Source organism: Nicotiana tabacum, chromosome 2 (assembly GCF_000715075.1).
Source record: "Nicotiana tabacum cultivar K326 chromosome 2, ASM71507v2, whole genome shotgun sequence".
Classification (NCBI taxonomy): domain Eukaryota; kingdom Viridiplantae; phylum Streptophyta; class Magnoliopsida; order Solanales; family Solanaceae; genus Nicotiana; species Nicotiana tabacum.
In genome coordinates this window covers 102,010,874-102,029,900 of record NC_134081.1, presented here as the reverse complement: position 1 = coordinate 102,029,900, position 19,027 = coordinate 102,010,874, and the positions used below count along the sequence as shown (strand labels likewise).

At 34.8% G+C, this 19,027-nt stretch overlaps 3 protein-coding genes across 3 annotated transcripts; 1 reads left to right on the top strand and 2 right to left on the bottom strand.

The window, feature by feature from the left end:
• Positions 1 to 641: 641 nt before the first annotated feature.
• LOC107794047 (NAC domain-containing protein 73-like) lies at positions 642 to 3,190 on the top strand. The gene is made up of 3 exons (XM_016616502.2): positions 642 to 1,089; positions 1,365 to 1,554; positions 2,259 to 3,190. The coding sequence occupies exons 1-3, from the start codon at positions 943 to 945 to the stop codon at positions 2,792 to 2,794; spliced, it is 873 nt and encodes a 290-aa protein (XP_016471988.1). The 5' UTR covers positions 642 to 942; the 3' UTR covers positions 2,795 to 3,190.
• Positions 3,191 to 8,489: 5,299 nt separating this feature from the next.
• Positions 8,490 to 12,794, bottom strand: LOC107794046 (uncharacterized). The gene is made up of 2 exons (XM_016616501.2): positions 11,960 to 12,794; positions 8,490 to 8,940 (listed from the first exon to the last, which is right to left on the bottom strand). Exon 1 carries the CDS (start codon positions 12,664 to 12,666, stop codon positions 11,992 to 11,994), a length of 675 nt encoding a protein of 224 aa, XP_016471987.1. The 5' UTR covers positions 12,667 to 12,794; the 3' UTR covers positions 8,490 to 8,940; positions 11,960 to 11,991.
• Positions 12,795 to 15,812: 3,018 nt separating this feature from the next.
• On the bottom strand, positions 15,813 to 18,745 carry LOC107794045 (zinc finger protein MAGPIE). The gene is made up of 3 exons (XM_016616500.2): positions 18,422 to 18,745; positions 17,713 to 18,109; positions 15,813 to 16,886 (listed from the first exon to the last, which is right to left on the bottom strand). The coding sequence occupies exons 1-3, from the start codon at positions 18,513 to 18,515 to the stop codon at positions 15,971 to 15,973; spliced, it is 1,407 nt and encodes a 468-aa protein (XP_016471986.1). The 5' UTR covers positions 18,516 to 18,745; the 3' UTR covers positions 15,813 to 15,970.
• Positions 18,746 to 19,027: the final 282 nt, after the last annotated feature.

The following is a 19,027-nucleotide window of genomic DNA, read 5'->3' as shown; positions in this document are numbered from 1 at the left end:
CATTCCATGAGAAGTTTAAGTGAAGCAATGAAATTATTGGTGGATGTTAAAGTTTAAGTGAAGCAATGAAATTATCGGTGGATGTTAAAGTTCATCTAGTTTTCTTTTCTTTTCTTTTCTACCCTAAATGTTTGTCTTCTTGTACACTCTAGGGCGACATTGGAACTGATACTAGGTTGCCCTATTTACACTCAAGTACTTAATTTCACCATCTTTTAAATTTAATTTTTAACAATACATGTTAAACTGTCTTTATTAAGATGTTCTATGGTTACTGAAAAAATAAACAAAAATAACCCAAATAACCGCCTACATAATTTCTTAAACCAAAAACTAGCCGGCGGATATATATATATATATATATATAATTCATGCATAATATATGTATAAGTGTATATAATCAATATATGATCTATGTATACTGGCTAGAAAAAGTATGCGTTGAATCCTGACCGGTTTGTTTATTGAATAATTAACAATAAAAAATTCAAATATACGCTTTTGGTGTTGCACAAAGATCCGGAAAATACATTTATTCCACATGAAGCATTCTTACTTAAATAAGCTGAAGAAGAAGTGAATTCCAAGCAAACACTTTTTTTTCCATCTAAGTACTAATTATATTGCTCAACTTTTCTTCAACCCTTAACTTTAATCTATTAGGTATAGCATAACTCTTTCTTTTTAAGTGTAAGATGGAGTAAGAAGAACAAGTAGGTACTATTGAACTGAAGTGTGCTAAGGACTACTACAAAGTGGCAAAAAGTAGGATTAAATATACCTTCCCAACTTTGAAGAGCAATTAGCTTGAGGGAGAACATGCCTCAAGGACACAAGTTACTTTTTCCTTTTTTCCTTTTAACCCTTTGTCTCTCCTTCTACAAATCTTGTTATATTTTGGAATAGTTAGAAAACAATAGTGAAAAGGGTTTTTCCTAATTTATGTTCTTAACAAAAGAAATGATTTGTATCAATGACTCTGCCAACGAGCAATCTATCCCAACAAATGTTAACAATGAAAGCCCCAAAAATACTACCAAAACAAGAACTTGTCCTTCTTGTGGTCATCTGATCAAATCTGAAGAAAAGGTTAGTAATGTTATATTTTTTAAATTGTTTGATTATACAGTCAAACCTCTCTATAACAGCTTCGTTTGTTCCAATATGTTTTGGCTGCTATAGTGAAGTGCTGTTATAGATAACAAATATTATAACATAACATAAAAATCGGTTCCGATAAAAGTTTGGCTTTTGTAGTGAATGATTGTTATATAGAGATGTCTGACTTTAGGTTATTATAACGCGATTGATTTTAATTTTTTTGCTTGTGGATTTTTGTGATTTTTTTTTGTTGAAAAGAGTAGGCTGGGATTCACAATCTTCCAGGGTTGCCTGCTGGGGTGAAGTTTGATCCAAGTGATCAAGAGCTTCTTGAACATCTTGAGGCAAAAGTGAGATTGGATGCTCAGAAACTTCACCCTCTAATTGATGAGTTCATTCACACACTTGAGGGAGAAAATGGAATTTGCTATACTCATCCAGAGAAATTACCAGGTACTTACTCTACTAATCCTTTGCATTAGGATCAAGATTCATGTGCTTAATTAGTGTGAACATGCAATGCAAGAAATTAACCTGGTATTTGTTTAGTCATTCAAATAGCGGCTGGCCTTTTTTTGGCTATGGATTGTACATTTCAAGTGGATTTAAACTTTAACTATGTCAAAGATAGAGAGGATAGTACAAGAACAAGATGGTTGATAAAAGATTTTGAGCTATATATAAAAACAATAATAACTATGTCCCAGTCCCAAACAAGTTGGGATTATGAGCTATATATACCCTTAATTTACTTGTTGTGAACTGATTTTAAATTTGATGTTATTCAAACTCTTTTAGATTCTGAAATACAATTTTGAAAATGCTCTATCAGAGGCACAACTAAACAAAGATTATGTTTTCATATATGGTCTAATAATGAGGTTACGTTATTATAGAATGTTGCCAAAAAGAATGGATTACTTTAAGAATACATTTTCATGTACTCGCATTAATTCTATGCATATTGATGCACCCATAGTGTAATAAATTATTTACATGTAGCTAAATAAATTGGTAACTAACTTGGTATATATTACAGGTTAAGTTACACTGATATATACTGTCAGTGTATATAACTTAAATCCTAATCAAATATTTCAAATATGATTATTGACGTTGACAATTTGTTGTCCATTATTTTTTTTTTTATGGTGCAGGAGTGTCTCAAGATGGCTTAATCCGACATTTTTTTCATAGACCATCCAAAGCATATACCACAGGTACAAGAAAAAGAAGAAAAGTACACACAGATATAGAAGGGAATGAAACTCGTTGGCACAAAACAGGCAAGACTAGGCCAGTTGTAGTTAAAGGCAAAGTGAAAGGACACAAGAAAATACTTGTACTCTACACAAACTATGGAAAGCAAAGAAAACCTGAGAAAACAAATTGGGTAATGCATCAATATCATCTTGGTGATAATGAAGATGAAAAAGAAGGAGAGCTTGTTGTATCAAAAGTCTTTTACCAAACTCAACCAAGACAATGTGGTAATTCTCTCCTTAGAAATAATTGTCCTCCTCCTGCAGTTAGAGCAAATATTGGTCAAGCATCTCAATTTAGGGACAATACTACATTTGTTCAATGCTTCAATAATCCAACTCTCATATCCTTCGATCAATATGAGCATAATAATCGTTCAACTCCTCGTCTTCCAAATTTTAATCTCCCTGACACTACATTTATTCCTTGACTACTTTTTTCCTTTTAGATGAGATAGTCATACGTTTTAACAGTTCTGAATAAGTTATCGAAACAGAATTATTATAAGCAGGAGGACGGGGAAGAATAAGGAGAGTTTCTCTTGTTATTGAGGACTATATACATAGGGTTTCAGGATCTTCTAGAAGTTGGAAGATGAAGCTCAGCTCCAAAGTTAAATTATCATTTTAATAATATTTATATTTTTGATGTGGTTATTTATGCAATTGATGCTTCCTTTGTACAGTGAGGCTGAAGAAATAAGTGTACATGGCTCATGATACATAGACTGGGAGAGTAACTAATTGGAGTTCAACTGTACAAAGATATATACTGCTATGGTTTAGCATATTTACACTCATTATTCATTATATTTTCTTTGCTATAATCTTAAGGTGTTCTTTCTTATATTTGGAACTTTAAGCATTGCAGTAATTAGCTCTTTCATCTAAATGAGTTTGTAGTGATAGTGTAAAAGAATACCCTATCTCCTGTCAGAAATTCTAAAGATAAATGCAGGTAACCGTCCATATTTGGAATAGTAACTTCGAACAAACCCAGTAAAATCTCATAAGTAGGGTAATGAGAAGGATAGCGTGTACACAGACCTTACCCCTATTGTGCAGGTAGTAACTTCAAAAAATAAGGTACCAATTTTAACAAGTTGAAGATTCTAATAGTTTAAATTGTCAATGTATAAAAGTTAAATCCTATTTAAATAAAGGTCAAGGAAGTCATATTTCAGACTAGCTAGGTGAGGCAATCTTGCTATGTGATGGCGATTTGGTTGCAACCGCAGTAAATAAATCTGGTATCGATAAGGAAAAAAATTGTGCTGAAAAAGAATTGTGGTTTCAGACCTGGTGCCTTATACAAGGTAAGATTGTTCTTCATTTCCAACTTCTATGAGGAGGTACAGTCAGATAATACAAGGCAAAATTTGAGAAACCCGTACGAAGATGCATTGTCATATTAATTCGATTATAGACGTACACATGATTTTTTTTTGTAAGCGAGGTCAAAATTTATAGAAGAACGGGAACAAATAACTTTAATTATCATATTTCTAGACAAGAAATAGCCTTAATTCATTGATTTTGTTGAGCTTTAAGTTAGAAAAAGTCATAAGTTCAATTTTACTTAATCACAATTTTTAACCAAAGAGGCTCTCTCAAATATTTGAGAAAATTACGTGCTAGTCGATATTCAAACCTTCGATCTATTAGAATAAAATCAGGCACATAACCAATGCACTAGGAGATAGTCTATGTCAAGTTGTATCATTTTTCCTACTTATCAGTATGTATTAATACACATATTTAGTAAAATTTTCCGACGAAGCAGTATCGCGCGACATGGCTCATGCATCTGCCCCTGGGTGCGAATGACTCTTCGTTGAGTATACTTTGTTTGATCCCATGTGTTTGGCGTAAGGCCGGCAAGTGGGCCGGGATGGGCCGCAAACGGGCCAAATGAGCCGGTCTTGCGGTCCTGGTCCCTAAATAAACGGTTCAAATAATCCCGGGCTAAATATACTTTTTGTAGGAACCAGTCCGGGACCGGGCCCACTAGCTCATGATCCCGGGCTAAATGGGTCGGGTCCGCGGTCCAAATGGGCTAAATGGGCCCATTATAGACAAAAAGATGTTAAAAAAAATCTAAGGCAATGCCTTGTAATTTTATTATAGAATTGTAACCTAATTTTTGGATTCAAATTTAAACTCCTAATTTACAAGTTTTCAGATTATGGCCATTGGTCCAACGACTAATTTTCAAAAATAGTCGTTGGGACCATTTGACTTGAAAATTGCATACAAGTTACATACTAATTTTTGAATTGAAATTTAGAGACAAAAATATTGTCAAAAAAAATTCAAAGCAATGCCTTATAATTTTATTATAGCAATAAAAAATATGACAACATATTTCTTAGTCTTCTTCCCCGCTATGGAATGAGCACAACAAGGTGCTAATACCACCATTGAGAAGAAAAAAGAACTAATCAAGAAGTGCCAAAAATATAAGTTACATACTAATTTCTGAATTCAAATTTAAACTCCTAATTTGCAAGTTATTCTGATGGAAAACAAACTTGCAAATATAATATTTAATATATTCTAAAAACTTGCAATTGATTTTCATAGCTATCTCTTACAAACTTCATAAATCCTTCAAGGTTTAGAGGAAGTTCTGCTGGTGGTGGCGAAAATGTAGCTTGTTCATTGCCGCTTCCATTGTCGGACGAAGCACCATCCTCAACAAGTTCAGCTAGCATTTCTTCATAAGTTTCGTCTATCTCTGATTGTGATTCAGCAAGTCCAAAATTTCTTCTTTCTGAATTGATCTAATCTCTTAAAAGTACTGATATTTTCAAGCTATCCCTCATAGACTGTCTATGATCACCAATTTGAAGTCTTGCTTGACTGAAAATGCTCTCTGATGCTATTGTTGAAGCTTGAATAGTTAAAATATCTCGGGCCATCCTTGAAAAAACTTAAAAGTATTTTTCTTTGTCCTTCCACCATTGCAAAATATCAAAGGTGCCGTCGGGATTCACTTCCTCGAGCCTCTGCGATAAATAAACTTCAAGCTCATTTAGTTGTAAAAAATTATTACTACTAGAACTAAAAGAACCTCTAAACCCCGCCCAAATATTAAGTCTTCTTACTCCCGCAGTTCTTTTGGAAGATTGAGAATCATAAGAAGAAGGAGTTGGAACATTTGGTCTAGCTTGATTTAATGCAACTTGATAAGCATTATAAATAGTTTTAGCGTTTGTTCTAATTGAGGCTATTGCTTTCGGAAGTTTAGGCTCATCATCATCTTCAAGTGCTAAACCCTTATAAACAGTTTCATACCAAAATTGAGGACCTCCTAATTTTATACAAGGCCGATTTAACAAATTAGCAACACCATAAATAGCGAAAATAGGCATAAAATAGTTTTTAAACTTTCTTCTCAAAGAATTAATAGCAAGTTGATAAATTTCCCCACCCTGTGAAAAATGAGCAAATAAATTTACAAGTTCTGCAATATAAACCAAATAGTTAGAAATAGTAAGATAATATTGCCCCGAAAATTCTTTTGTAGCAATATAATTTTTTTTAAAAAAATTAACAAGTATTTTAACATTAGCCCAATCCACATTCGTAAGGTAATCGTCATCATCACCTGTATGTGCATTAAACGTTGAACTTATGGGGTTTCTATAGTCATATGCAACAACCAAACTTTCATACATGTAATTCCATTTAGTTGGACAAGGTTTAGGAACCTTTCTTTCTCTTAGGCCACAATCAACGCACCTTCTAAAATATTCTTTAAGTTTACTTCTACAGTTAGAATGAAAAGGCCAGTTAAGAGTCATTTTAACCTTTTCAAATTGAATATTTAAAATTCTCATACCATCACCCACAATTAAATAGTAAATATGACAAATACATCTAACATGAAAAATGTTACTAAATACATGATTTAATGTAGTGGTAAGAAAATCTATAACATTTGCATTATTAGTAGCATTATCCATTGAAACCGATATTATTTTATCACTAATGCAAAAATATCTACAAATATCCGTAACCGTGCTAGTAATAAACTGTCATGTATACCTAAAACAATTATTCTATAAGCAATTATGCGTTTTTGCATTATCCAATCCTCATCAATCCAATGACATGTAATAGTAAGGTAATCACAGTTGTTGTTACCTCTACCAATATCAGTTGTAATAGCAACATGATAATTTATATGAGTAAATAAGTAGTGCAAATATTGATCATATTCATACTTATATTTGTAAATATCGCTCTTTACGATTGTGCGAGGAAACCTTTATAAGTAGGATTATAAATTTTCTAATGTAATGCACAAACGAAGGGTCAGAAGAAAAACTATAGGGTAAGCACATAACGGTTACCAATTTTGCCAATTCTTCCCGATCTTTTCTTGGATCATAATATAAAATACCACCAGTAACAGTGTTAATTCTCAGTTGAAATTGATTTGAACCAATACCGCTAGGGTCAGTCTGACTAGGACTAGGTGCACTTTTCTTCTGGGCCAGAGCTTTCATACGAAAATATTTGGCGTTATCACCAGAGTGTTTAGTTATGTGTCTAGCCAAACTTTCCGTCTCCGACCACGCTGGTGCATATTTAAAAGTTAACTCTAGACCACACGTTTTACACTTAGCCTTACTTTTTTAACTAGTTGAGTAAAAAATGGCAAACAACAGATGTTTTCGTCTGTTTGATAGGTTCTCTAGAAAAAGCAAGGGCAGTAACAGGAGTATCAGTTGGGTCATCATTAGGATTAGCAGCTTTATCACTAGTTGGGTCAACATAAGGAGCATGACTAGTGGGTGTATCATTGTCCGGTTGAATTTCATCAAAATTAATTTCTTCAATATTTTTTTCATTAATAGTAGTATAATCATTAGTGTAGAGAGCATTCATTAATTCATAGTCTAAAAAATCACCGGGTGCAATATTATGGCCAAATTCAATGTCGGTAAATTGTAATAAACTATTATCGGTATCAAGAAGAGCATGTGCGGGACGGCTACGAGGTTTGGATCGGGGAGCCAGGGCAGGGGAGAAGGAACAACAGTACCACTAGTTTCGCCAGTCTTAGATTTTGCCTTATTCTTACTTTTACTGTGCCCAAAAATATTTCTTAAGGAAAACATCTTAATTAATCTAGTAACAATAATTAAATAAAACAAATAAAATTATAATATTAAGACTTAAGAGTTGGAACGAGTTTACCGAATTGACGAACAACTTGTTGAAAATTGATTATCGTTGAAGACTTGAAAACTCCAATTCACCGACTTCACAATTGTTTCACAAATTCTAACAACCTCAATATTTTTTGACTATTTTTTTGAGCAAAGTAAGTAATAGTAGCAAACTCACAATTTTTTCACTATTTTTTTTATAAAGTAAACAATTGTAGCAAGTATTGAGGAAAATTAGAGAGAGATTTTGATATATTGATATTGATTTTATAAGAAAAATGAAAGAATGAGGGGTATTTATAGTAGAAAATAAAAAAAAAAGTGTAATAATAAAAAGTTTTGGGTTAAAAGTTAATTGAGGAGTTAAATGGTTGTTTTTTTAAGAGCCAACGACTCTTTTTTTATTTAAAAAAAATCGTTGGGCCCGCCATGGGTCCGGTCCGGACCAAACGGGCCCGGTCCAAATGGTAAAACCAGCCCAAGAGACCAGCACGCGCCCACCAATCGCGGGCTAAATGGTCCCAGCCTGTTAGCCCACGGGCCTGACCCGACCCAATTATCAGCCTTAGTTTGGCGTAAAAAGGGTAAATAGTTAATGCGTACGGATTCTTGTCACTTGTTGGAGACTTGGAAGTTATTGTACCTGATATGGTACTACAATACTAGTTTTTACCCAAGTCAACATTGTGCCGTCTTTGAAAAAGAAAATTAATGTAACTGTTTTTGCTCATTTTGTCTAGGGCTTAAGCCCTTGAACCTTTTTCCACCCGCAATGGAGGTCTCTAAGATCTTATTATTAAAATAAATAAAAGATCCTAAAAGAAAAGGAGATTATAAAAGGAAGTGCACAGGTTCAATTGCAAGCCATTATTTGCTTCAATGATCCTGCAAGAACTGCTATGTGAAAAACAAATGGAAAACAAAGAGCATAGCTAAAACCAGATGATTTCCCAAAAATGCAGCATCAACATTACAGATTCTTTTATAGCAGTGACGAGATGGGTAGCAATTTCAACCGTCTATGTATAGTAGAAGCAAATAACACATTGACAGCTAAAAATAACACTCGGGAATCATAGCGCTGATACAGTGTAAAACTGAGAACAAGTATTCCATCGTACCCAGCGAAGCAAATATGCTATGCCCACGGGTTGTGGGAGCGCGAAATATATGAACAGTAGATGATTTTACTTAATATCCTTTGGCAATAGAATATAATAAAGTTCGTCACACCATCTATCCAACTACAGTCGCAGCAGAACAGCCATCTCACAGAGTATATCGGTTTCAACTATAATTATTTCATGCATGCGAACAGTTTGTCATTGTGAAGCCAGCAGATGGCTAAGTTGATCCTGCTTGGAGTTCTGCATTAGCTGACAATGCTAGTCTCCATTCTGCAACAACACAGATCAGACTGATTAGATGGAGTGAGTATAATGGGTTGCAAGTTTGACCTAAAGCACATCACAAGATTAACCATATCATGCAACTTATCAAACTTGTACTTTTAAAATGTTTCTTCATGCATTCAATAAGAACGTTCAATTATTTCTCCTCATACTTTTTGATTGGTAACTTGTATTGAAATACCAGCAAAAAGCTGCGGAAAGTTACAATCGAAAGAGTGAACCATTTCAAGTCACTTAAGTACTCCTCCTCATACTTAAAAGGGCAGCCCGGTGTACTAAGCTACCGCTATGCACAGGGTCCGGGGAAGGGCCGGACCACAAGGGTCTATCGTACGCAACCTTACCCTGCATTTCTACAAGAGGTTGTTTCCACGGTTCGAACCCGTGACCTCCTGGTCACATGGCAGAAACTTTACCAGTTACGCCAAGGCTCCGTTTCTCCTCCTCATACTTGAAAAAAGGAGCTGAGGAGAAAAAGTTTATACTCGTATGCAATAAGAACGTTTGATCCCAGTTAACTGTATATACATCAGTGCAACTGCTCTCTCTTTCTCTCACGTGAGTTCATCCCATGATTCTCCAACGCTGAAACAGCCAGCCATGGTGGCACAACAAAATCAAACCACCTCTTCCCGGACTTCCCAGAGGAGGGTAATGAAAGGAACGCCAACCAAACTCAACCAAAGAAACCCGTAGAAAAGCAACTAATATTCATTCATACAGGCAAGCAAGCAGCCCTCTTCTCCGAAGAAGCATATTACGAAACCCTAAGGGAAGACTGCAAGCTCACTCTAATAGGGACATTATCCTGAAGGGCACCAAAATTAGAGGATGTTCATTCTGATTCAATAGCTAAAATCCTCTGAAGGGGCAGAAAGGCACGTGCTTTGTAATAAAAAATATGGGATAGAATGTTTCTTTTTAAGACTTCTTACGTGAAAACTGCTGAGCCATAAAATGCCAAACAAAGATGTTTTGCAAGAGAAGAGTTAGATTAACTCTTATTTACTAATGAAGAGCTTATGTACTAAGGGACACCTAGCAAAACAGCAAGATAATTAATTTGTAACAATTAAGAGTTTAAAATGTAAGGCCATCCCATTTAGGCAACAGTTGCTTAATTAGTAGATAGCCAAACCAAGAAACAGAATGCATGAGACAGTGCTGAGCTAAACTCAAACACAATGTAAATACGCAAGCAATTGCCTTCTAGAGCACATGCATCTTGTTATGTAGATAGGACTGAATCCAAGCAATTGCCCTCTTGGGTCCTTTTATAGAGATTGGACGAAGCTCTTACATGGGAAGAAAACTAGGGGACATCACCAACAATTGAGAGTAAGTGGGAGAATCCTCTCAGATTAAAACTAATATACGAGGAAATCCGGAACATGCACAGCAGAAGGAAGCTTTAGCGAGTCAAAGGGAAATCTACTAATGGCATAATCTATTACTTCAGGAGATCTATTAATTTATTTCGATCAGTTCAGCGGATGTACTAATTCAAATGATAGTGCAGGCAATGCTTTTTGAAATGAGTCTCAGATGGTGTAAGAATCACTCGGTCAAGGATTTTTTTTTACAGAAAACGGATCTCTTGTGCTCTCCAGAGCAGTTGGAGGAACAACGGTTCCGAATTCACGGCAGAAGATAATACCAACGAAATCAAGACCTCACTAGTGGAAACAAATGGTGAGGTGCACCATCAATACAAAGCAGATTATAGAATAGCAAAATCCCCTGACAACTGATGATGGACATCAAGTTACATCTTGTCAAGTCTATGGCGACTTAATGGAGCTCCAGCGTGAAACTACAGGCTATCCCAACTCAGATAAATTCCAGTACTTATCCTACAAGATCAGATCTCAAAATCCAAATAATAGGAGATCAAAATATATAGCAAACATAAATTTACACTGCAGATTTTTTTCACCTTAAAATTGAGATTGCAACAGAGGCTGGTTTCCTATTTGAAGCTAGATAAACCACATCAGACAAGGAAGCAGTAAGAAGGTCAAGAGACACTAACGGCTCTCTCAGTCTCAAGCATTTTAGTAAAAAGTATCAATAGGGTTCTTATTTTCTAATCTAGTCACTCGAATCTCAGAATATTAGGTTCTCTCCATGTTGTAAAGTCATAACGGTTTGGAGGTGATCTTTAATAACAATGCAAACAAGAAAAACAGATATGATGAAAAAGGAAACATAGAATTAGGCACCAGAGGAGTCGGTACAGTTTGGGAGAAATGGGACGTGCAAAAATCTAGTTGTTTCAAGGAAAGAACTCTGCCAAGTGCCATCAATCTTAACAGGTGAAAATGGTGGTTTACAACAGAAAGTTGTGAGGCTTAGCTCTTAATTTCTTTCCTTTTGGAGGGGTCCAAGCAGGACGAGTGATTACTCTTGCACCTAGAACACCAACCGGTGAAAAGTTCTTAGGCAACATTGTTGAGACTTGAAAGTTGGAGCTGTGCTTCATTTCCATACTAGCAAATAAAAGCTTAAGTCCTAACCTATATACTTTTGTTCTCTTCAATGCTTGTGGAAGATTGTACGTCATATGTTATCTTATAACGGGAATAGTGCTTGCTTTGTTAAGGAGTCAAATTCTTGAGAAAGTATCAAGCAATAAAATTTATCATCAGGCATTAAATAGTTGACATCAAAGAGAAATAACGACCTCCTGATTTGAGGCCACATATCTCGTACCACTAGAAGTACGAATATCTAGTAGTATAAAGTTCGTAATTTTTGTAAACCCCAGATCTTTTTATTTCCTCAACAACAACAAATACCAAACTAGTCGGGGTAAGCTATATATGAACCTTCATTATCATTCACTCTATTTGGAACATTGCATCCCAATACTCAATAATTTAAACATTAATCCTCCAATTTGAGAAATGTTTTCCTAAAGAGGCGAAAAAATTAATTAATACTACAAAAGATCGGACGCTAAAGCAAAGTACAATTAAACAAAAATAAGCTTGTCATTCATCACCTGTCAAGACAACGCAAATTCGACGAAGAGTCCTATTGTTTCTTCTTCTTTCTGAAAATATAAACGTCGGTCTCCTCGTACGCGTACTCCGGATGTAAATGCTCGTGTGGAACCTTCTCGATATCAAACATGTCTCCGCTAAGCTCCCAGAACTTCGTATGCGCTTCAGGAGATCTCAGCTGGTAACCCAGCAAAACGACGCCGTTTTCTCCCACTAAAGCTTCCATAGCCGACAGCAATGGACCCACCGTCTCCTCCAAGTACACCACATCAGTGGCAACAACGACATCAAACGGTGGGTTAAGGGACTTTATCTGGTCTTGATTGGACCAATTCAACTGAGCCGTTTTCAAAGACTTATTCAAAACGGGCTTGTTTTTCTTAAGGTTGTGTTTTAGGGCCGGCATAACGGGAGAGATATCAGTGATAACGACGTTGTTCAGTCCCAGCAAGAAAAGGCCCATGGCGGCTACTCCACAGCCGGCGCCGAGTTCTATACCGCGCTTGTTGTGGAGGTTAAGAATGTCGGAATAAGGATTTGGAGTAACGGCGCATGTTTGAGGATGCCAACGTTCGGCGAATTTGACGAGGACTAGTGAACAGGGCCATACGCTGGTACCTACGTGCATGGATCCATTGTCTTGGTGGAAAGATAGCTGAGAATTTAGCACTTGAAGATCGATCACCGGCGAATCTGTGAACTTCATCTTCTCTATTTCTCTTCTGCTCTCAGTAAACTGCACTTTCCCTTTGAGCTGAAATGTCAGTGGATTAATGGGCCAGACGTCTCTAACATACCGGTAGTGGGCTAGGTCTTCTTCAGCCAAAAGGGGATTTTGGGCCGCGACCTGAGTGTTAGTCTGTGGAATGTTTATGGTCGGATTTTCTATTTACTTTTTCTAATTGGTATATATATAGAGAGAGAGAGAGATTATATATACATATATATTATATATTCGTTATTTATTTTTACTTTAAATGATTGGGCGAACGACTATTTAGATTATTTTTTTATTTTTTTGTCTACATAAATTTCAGAAATTTTACCGGATAAAATTTATAAATAGCCCTTTTCAATGTCTGTAAGTGAAAAATAATGACTATCGTAGAGTTTCAAATTTCACACGTGAAATTTCAAGATATTATTTTTAATTACAAGATGGAAAAATGGTTAGCTCGCGTTATTGCTACTAATTATTTATAAAATCATTAATAAGAATTCTTGTTTTTTTCCTTTCAAATGATAATCAAAGGAAGTTGGTCCAACACCTGGGAAAAAGAGATGAATTTATTTACAGTAGATTAGCTATGATGAATACTTCGAATTTATTCACCAGTAAATCCTAATCTTACAAGTTAATATTTAATAACCTCTCGTAATGTGACAGTTCTCTTTGAAATTATAATTTAATGTGTTAATGGGTCATATTTAGATGTAACTTTGTAAAAAGTAATTAATCAATAATGTAAGAAACTTGTAAATTTCAAGAGTCATTCTTTGTTTGGAGGATAATGCAAGCTAACTAGTATTATCACCATATTTGTTGTCAACATCATCCCGATTATTTTGATTATGTTTTTGTTTGGAATAAACTATTTTACTCTCGCCTATGTATATTTTTGAAGATTATTTTCAGTTATTTTAGCACCCAAAAAAAAAAAAAGAGAACACCAAAATTTTAAAGAATATTTGTGGATGAATTGCAATAAGGTCTAACTTTGGAAGCACAAGTGCTAAACGTTTACAAACAGGAAGCTAAACGTACAAGCCACTCGAAAGAAGAATATACGTAACAAATTGAAAAACCAACAAAAAGAACTAAAGAAGTAGTACAAAAAGATAGTGCAGTTAGCTAGATATAGCCTAGCTAGTCCTTTGATGCCTAAAACATCAAAATAATTGCAGGGGTGACTAAGAGGAAGATTTCTGAACATTGACAGAGACATTACTGTCCAAATTTACTTAGCTGAAAAAAATACCAGGTAACTAAAACCTCAGTCGCTAAGAAACTTCTTAAACATGCACATGTATTACCTATAAGGATTCTGTGCACGAGTAGAGACCCCATGCTTTTCTGTTCTTTTGTCATTTCACGTCCCTTGTAGATGATTGAGACACTTACTTTTCTTTTTTACTCAGCACTAGTCAAAAGGCAAACATGAACACATTGATATGTAGCTTTCTTTTTAGCCCCTGGCATTACTCATTGTCTTTTGAATTCGCAATTTGCAAGCATATTAAGGTTGAATTTGAAGTTTGGAACATATTTATATGAAGAACTAACATTATTGGTGCATGGAGCAGCTTTTCAATGATAGTGTCAGCACAAAGTAAATCAGTACTCTTTGAACTTATTTGACTAGGCGTAGAGTTTAAGAAAAAAAAAAGAATATTTTTGAAATTTATGTTCTAGAACAATTTATAAATATTTGTGTGAATCTAAATCATCTCATTAAGAGTAAAAATGATAAGTTTAAGGTTACATTCTTTCTAAATTTAAAAATGCAGCATTCTTTTTGAAATCGACTAAATTGAAAATAGTTTTTTTTTTTTAAACGAAGGAAGTATATTAAAATTGTAGAGACTGTTTGATGCAAGAATTTCTTTCGGTCAACTTGGACATACCTTGATTATTTCGATGAATACAATTGCTACTTTCTACCCGTACAAACTCGTATAACTAATCAATCATAAAAATGTATTCTCTTTTTTATTTCCTGATGAAAAGAAATTATTAAATGTTTTGTTGTTTCTTTTTTTCTTCTCATAATTTTTCTTTTCTGTTACCGGTACATTAATTTAATCCTCGATTGTGCCCCTAATACACGGTAACTAACAGCTCTCTAAGGTGTTAGTCATTAAATTGAAATTTTTGAATTTAGAAAGCCTGCACATTTTCCAAGAAAATTTTGCATGACCAACTGCAAGTTACTTTGACCCTAAGAAAATTACCCAACTAATTCTGTAGTTATTGTGATTTTTTGGTAGAAAGGAAATCATGAATGAGTTTATTTTCTGGAGTTAGAACTACATCTCAACAGAAAACCCACTTCAACATAACCATTTCAAAAGTGACCTTAAAGAATCCATAATATAATTATGCAGGAGAAATTAGGCACAAATAAAACTACAATAAAAAAGTTCAAATCCTTTTGTGGGTGGGATCACAGAAAATTTTAATGAACTTCTATTCCTTGCATGCAACTTATATAACGAGAATAACTACGCTCTTAACTTTGCATGGTTATTAAACATAAAAAAAGTTAATTACACAATCTTATTTTAAGCTGCTGTGGTACTTGGGCTAGATTCAAGGCTTTTTGCCATTAATTTTAATTTAGTTCAAAAGCAGTTTGAGATGAGAAGATAATAACAAGAACAAATATGAAAGCTAGCAATAATGGAGTTGAAAAGCGCTATCTACATTGCCCCCACTAAGCACCCCGCTTTTATTAAAAACATAAAGCCATCCTTTTAAAGAGAGTTCAACAGAATATGCATGGATCTCCTCTTTGATAACATTTTTTGCAGAACAACTTTTTAACTTTCTTCAAGCACTCAATTGCTACCTTTTCTTCTCTGCAAAGTTTGCAAATACTAAAATCCCCCATCTTTTCCTCCCCGCCCCCAACCCCACCCAACACCCAACTCCACTTTATTATTCCACCGGTTTCAATTTAAATTACATATTTTTCTTATTAGTTCGTTCAAAAGAGAATGACACATTACTATATTCAAAAGTTTTGATCCTCTTAAACTTTTAGGATCACGTATTTCAAAAGTTTTTTTTTTCCTTAAACGTTGTGTAAATCAAACTAAATTATCTAAATTGGGAGGGAGTATCATCTTAGCTTTCTTCAGACAAAATATTTAAAAATAAAATTTATTACATTGGGGATTAGATAAGGAGAAAGGAGAACGAACAGCGAGAACTGAACTCACACCTGCTGATTAAGAGGCTTTCACCTATACCAGAATATTTAATGTGAAAATAAAATTACCCAATTTAATCATATCCATCCATTGATGGAAGAAGGGTGGCAGATTGATTGTACCCCAACTCCTAAGAAATCTCTAGTTTGCCCTCCCACTCCTCCTCCTGTCACACTATCTTCACGAGTTTGTATGTGACGTCGTTTTGAAGGAGGATTATACATCTGCAGCTGGTTCAAAGTAGAGAACTCATTCACTGAACCCTGATCTACATCACTTCCAAGACTAGTACTGATTGAGTTATTTGTAGTAGTAACGTAAAATCCACAGAACTTGTTGTTGTTCACTTCTTGAACTTGAACATTATTGTTCTTGCCGTTGCAATTATTCATCCCAAAATTGTTTCCAAGAAATGATGGGTCTGTAGTTGTGGTTGTTGATCCTATCTGAGCAGCTTTTTGTAGCAAAGCTGTTGCTGACATACTTGCAGTAGAAGAAGGTGAAATTTGCTGATGAGATTGGTGTTGGTTACTAAACAGTGATGGAACAGTAGTGTTTGCAGATGAAGTGTTTGTTAATTGTTCCCAGTTAACATGGTTGTAATTTACTGGTGGAGGATTTGAACGTGGTGCAAGAAGGGTATTTGTGTCATAAACAGCTGCAGTTGAAGTTTGAATTAGAGGACTTATTTGATGGATTTCTTGGAGATTATTGTTGCCTATTGTTTCTTGCTGTTGAGATACTTGACCCATATTCCAAAGCGACAGTTGATCTCTTCTCATAATTGGGTCTGAGTTTTCATTGTTGGTTGAAATTGGTTTGAAAAGAGAAGAGAAATGTTGTGACATGTTTGGACCTAAGGGGGAACCTATAAAATGGTAATTGATGTTGTTTCCAGCCAATAGGTTGTGCATATTTGATGCTGCAGTAACTCTAGCTGTTTCCTCAGCTAATGCATCACAAAATGCTCTATGAGTCACGAAGCTATCTCGCCTGCTCAATTCAAAATATCATAAGATCAAATTAAGTCTAGGGCCAAAAAAAAAAAAAGAACAGAAAAAATTACAAAATAAAGACTTTCTATGAATGTGAGAGGAGACACTTAAATGGCAAAAAACAACAACGACCCGGTGAAATTTAACTAGTGGGGTCTGAAGAGCCAGTGTGTACGTATACTTTAGCTCTACCCAAGAAAGTAGAGAGGGAGGTTGTTTCCGATAGAATTCAGCTCAAAACAAAAGAAATTAAAAAAAAAAAGAAGACAACTCTTTGGGACCCTAGTACCAAGATGAAGAAAGATATTAACCTAAGGATATCAAAGCTAAAATCCAAAAAACATAAATAACTCAGTAGGACAAATAAAACGAACAAGAAAAACAAAAGAAAGACTTTTTAATGAATGTGAAAATGGAGGAAAGGAAAAAAAAAAAAAAAAGGTGCACTACTCTATAGGACCCTAGTAGTACCATAGTGAAGAAAGATATTAACCTACGAAGATAAAGAGCTAAAAAATGACTTTTGATTACGAGCAACTATTTTGTCTTCAGTAAACTACCCACTAAAAGAAGACACCAAAGAACAAACAAAGAAGAATTTCCACAATTCCACTATTTGCAGTTTATGAAGAAGACAAACAAATCACAATCACAAACTTCATTTTACACGCATAAGGTAATTAAGATTATTCTTAATTAGCCTCCTTAATATTTCTTCTTTTGGGACTTTAATGAAACATTGTGAATAAATAACCATACCAAATCATGAAAAGTAAGTTAGTATGTGATGCAGTTGGAATTTCGAGAGTTGAACGAGTTTTTACCTGGAAAAAATAGTGCCACAATCACATCTATATTCCCTAGTGCCACAAGTTTTGGAGTGAGCTTTCCAATCCGATTGCACAGCATAGCGTTTAGAGCATTTCTCACATTTCCACTTCTTCTCTCCATGTTTTCTACAGTAGTGTTTCTTTATCCCAGTGAGATCTCCTAAAGCTCTTGAAGCGTGATGGTGAACACAGCTCTTTTCAGGGCAAACGTATACTCTCTTTCTCACTTCTTTTGAAGTCCTTTGCTTTAGTTTCCAAGGTAAATTATGTCCTCTCCTATGAAGTTGCAGATTTTGATCCCTTTGAAAACCTTTTCCACAAATTTCACACAAGAATCTGTTGGTTGCCATCAGGGTCTTTGGTGATAAGGCAATCACTTCTGCTTCAGGATCTGTGATGATAATAGCAGGATTAATTACTTTCTTAAGTTATATTGTAAAGAATTAAGAAAAAGAAAAAAAAACATTAGTAATATTCATGAATATACATGATGGTAGCTTGTAAAGCTACAAGAAGGCAACAAGAACAAATCCAGTCTAATCCCTCATGTGGGGTTCGAAGAAGTTAATGTATACGCATAACTTATTCCTACCTTGTAAAGGTAGAGAGACTTTTTCCGATAGTTTTTCGGCTCTAAAGCTAAAAAAAGGCATCACAACAAAATAATACTATGTTGGTAATGAAAATATGAGGGTTTGCTTGCCTGGATTTCCTGGAAGGTTTCTTTTTTTCTTGAGAGGGAGAGGATTGGATCCTTCAATTGAGTTAAATCCACTTGAGATCACTTCCTCTGTCATCTTCTATTAATTTCTTTTTCCTTAGCTTGGATTCAATCTAGAAAAACAAGTTCACTAAAAGAGTACTAAGCTTGCTAACTTGATCTTTTTGTGGGAAAAAACTAGATATGAAGTTTGAAGGATTGAGATTTAAATCTGAAGTTTGAAGGATTGATTATTTAGATCTCTTTCTTGGTAGAATTAAGAGAAGAGCTCAAAATAAGAATGGCCACTTGATTTAAGGTTCTGCTCTAAATAACATGGAACTAGGAAGATAAATAGAGTATATTAGATCTCTTTCTCTCTCTAGTTGTCTCACACACACATTCTCATATACTGCAGTCTTTTAACTGCTTCTTGTCGGAATTGAATATTACTTCTATCTTATGGGAGGTGGTGAAAATTGAAAGTTAAAGAGGAGGTTGTTTATTTATCTTTTTTGTTTTAAAAAGAAACAAAATAATAATAATTTTGTTATGTTGAAAAGGGGGGAGGGTTGGCAAAAAACACAAAACTAGGTGCATGATGACACA

Excerpts from the sequence above, each read along its gene's own strand:
- LOC107794045 (XM_016616500.2), bottom strand. The coding sequence starts at position 18,515 with ATGACAGAGGAAGTGATCTCAAGTGGATTTAACTCAATTGAAGGATCC. Across the intron at positions 18,110-18,421 it reads AAACCTTCCAGGAAATCCAG|ATCCTGAAGCAGAAGTGATT; the intron begins GCAAGCAAACCC and ends TTATCATCACAG. Across the intron at positions 16,887-17,712 it reads TGTGGCACTATTTTTTCCAG|GCGAGATAGCTTCGTGACTC; the intron begins GTAAAAACTCGT and ends TGAATTGAGCAG.
- LOC107794047 (XM_016616502.2), top strand. The coding sequence starts at position 943 with ATGTTCTTAACAAAAGAAATGATTTGTATCAATGACTCTGCCAACGAG. Across the intron at positions 1,090-1,364 it reads TGATCAAATCTGAAGAAAAG|GCTGGGATTCACAATCTTCC; the intron begins GTTAGTAATGTT and ends TGAAAAGAGTAG. Across the intron at positions 1,555-2,258 it reads TCATCCAGAGAAATTACCAG|GAGTGTCTCAAGATGGCTTA; the intron begins GTACTTACTCTA and ends TTTATGGTGCAG.
- LOC107794046 (XM_016616501.2), bottom strand. The coding sequence starts at position 12,666 with ATGAAGTTCACAGATTCGCCGGTGATCGATCTTCAAGTGCTAAATTCT.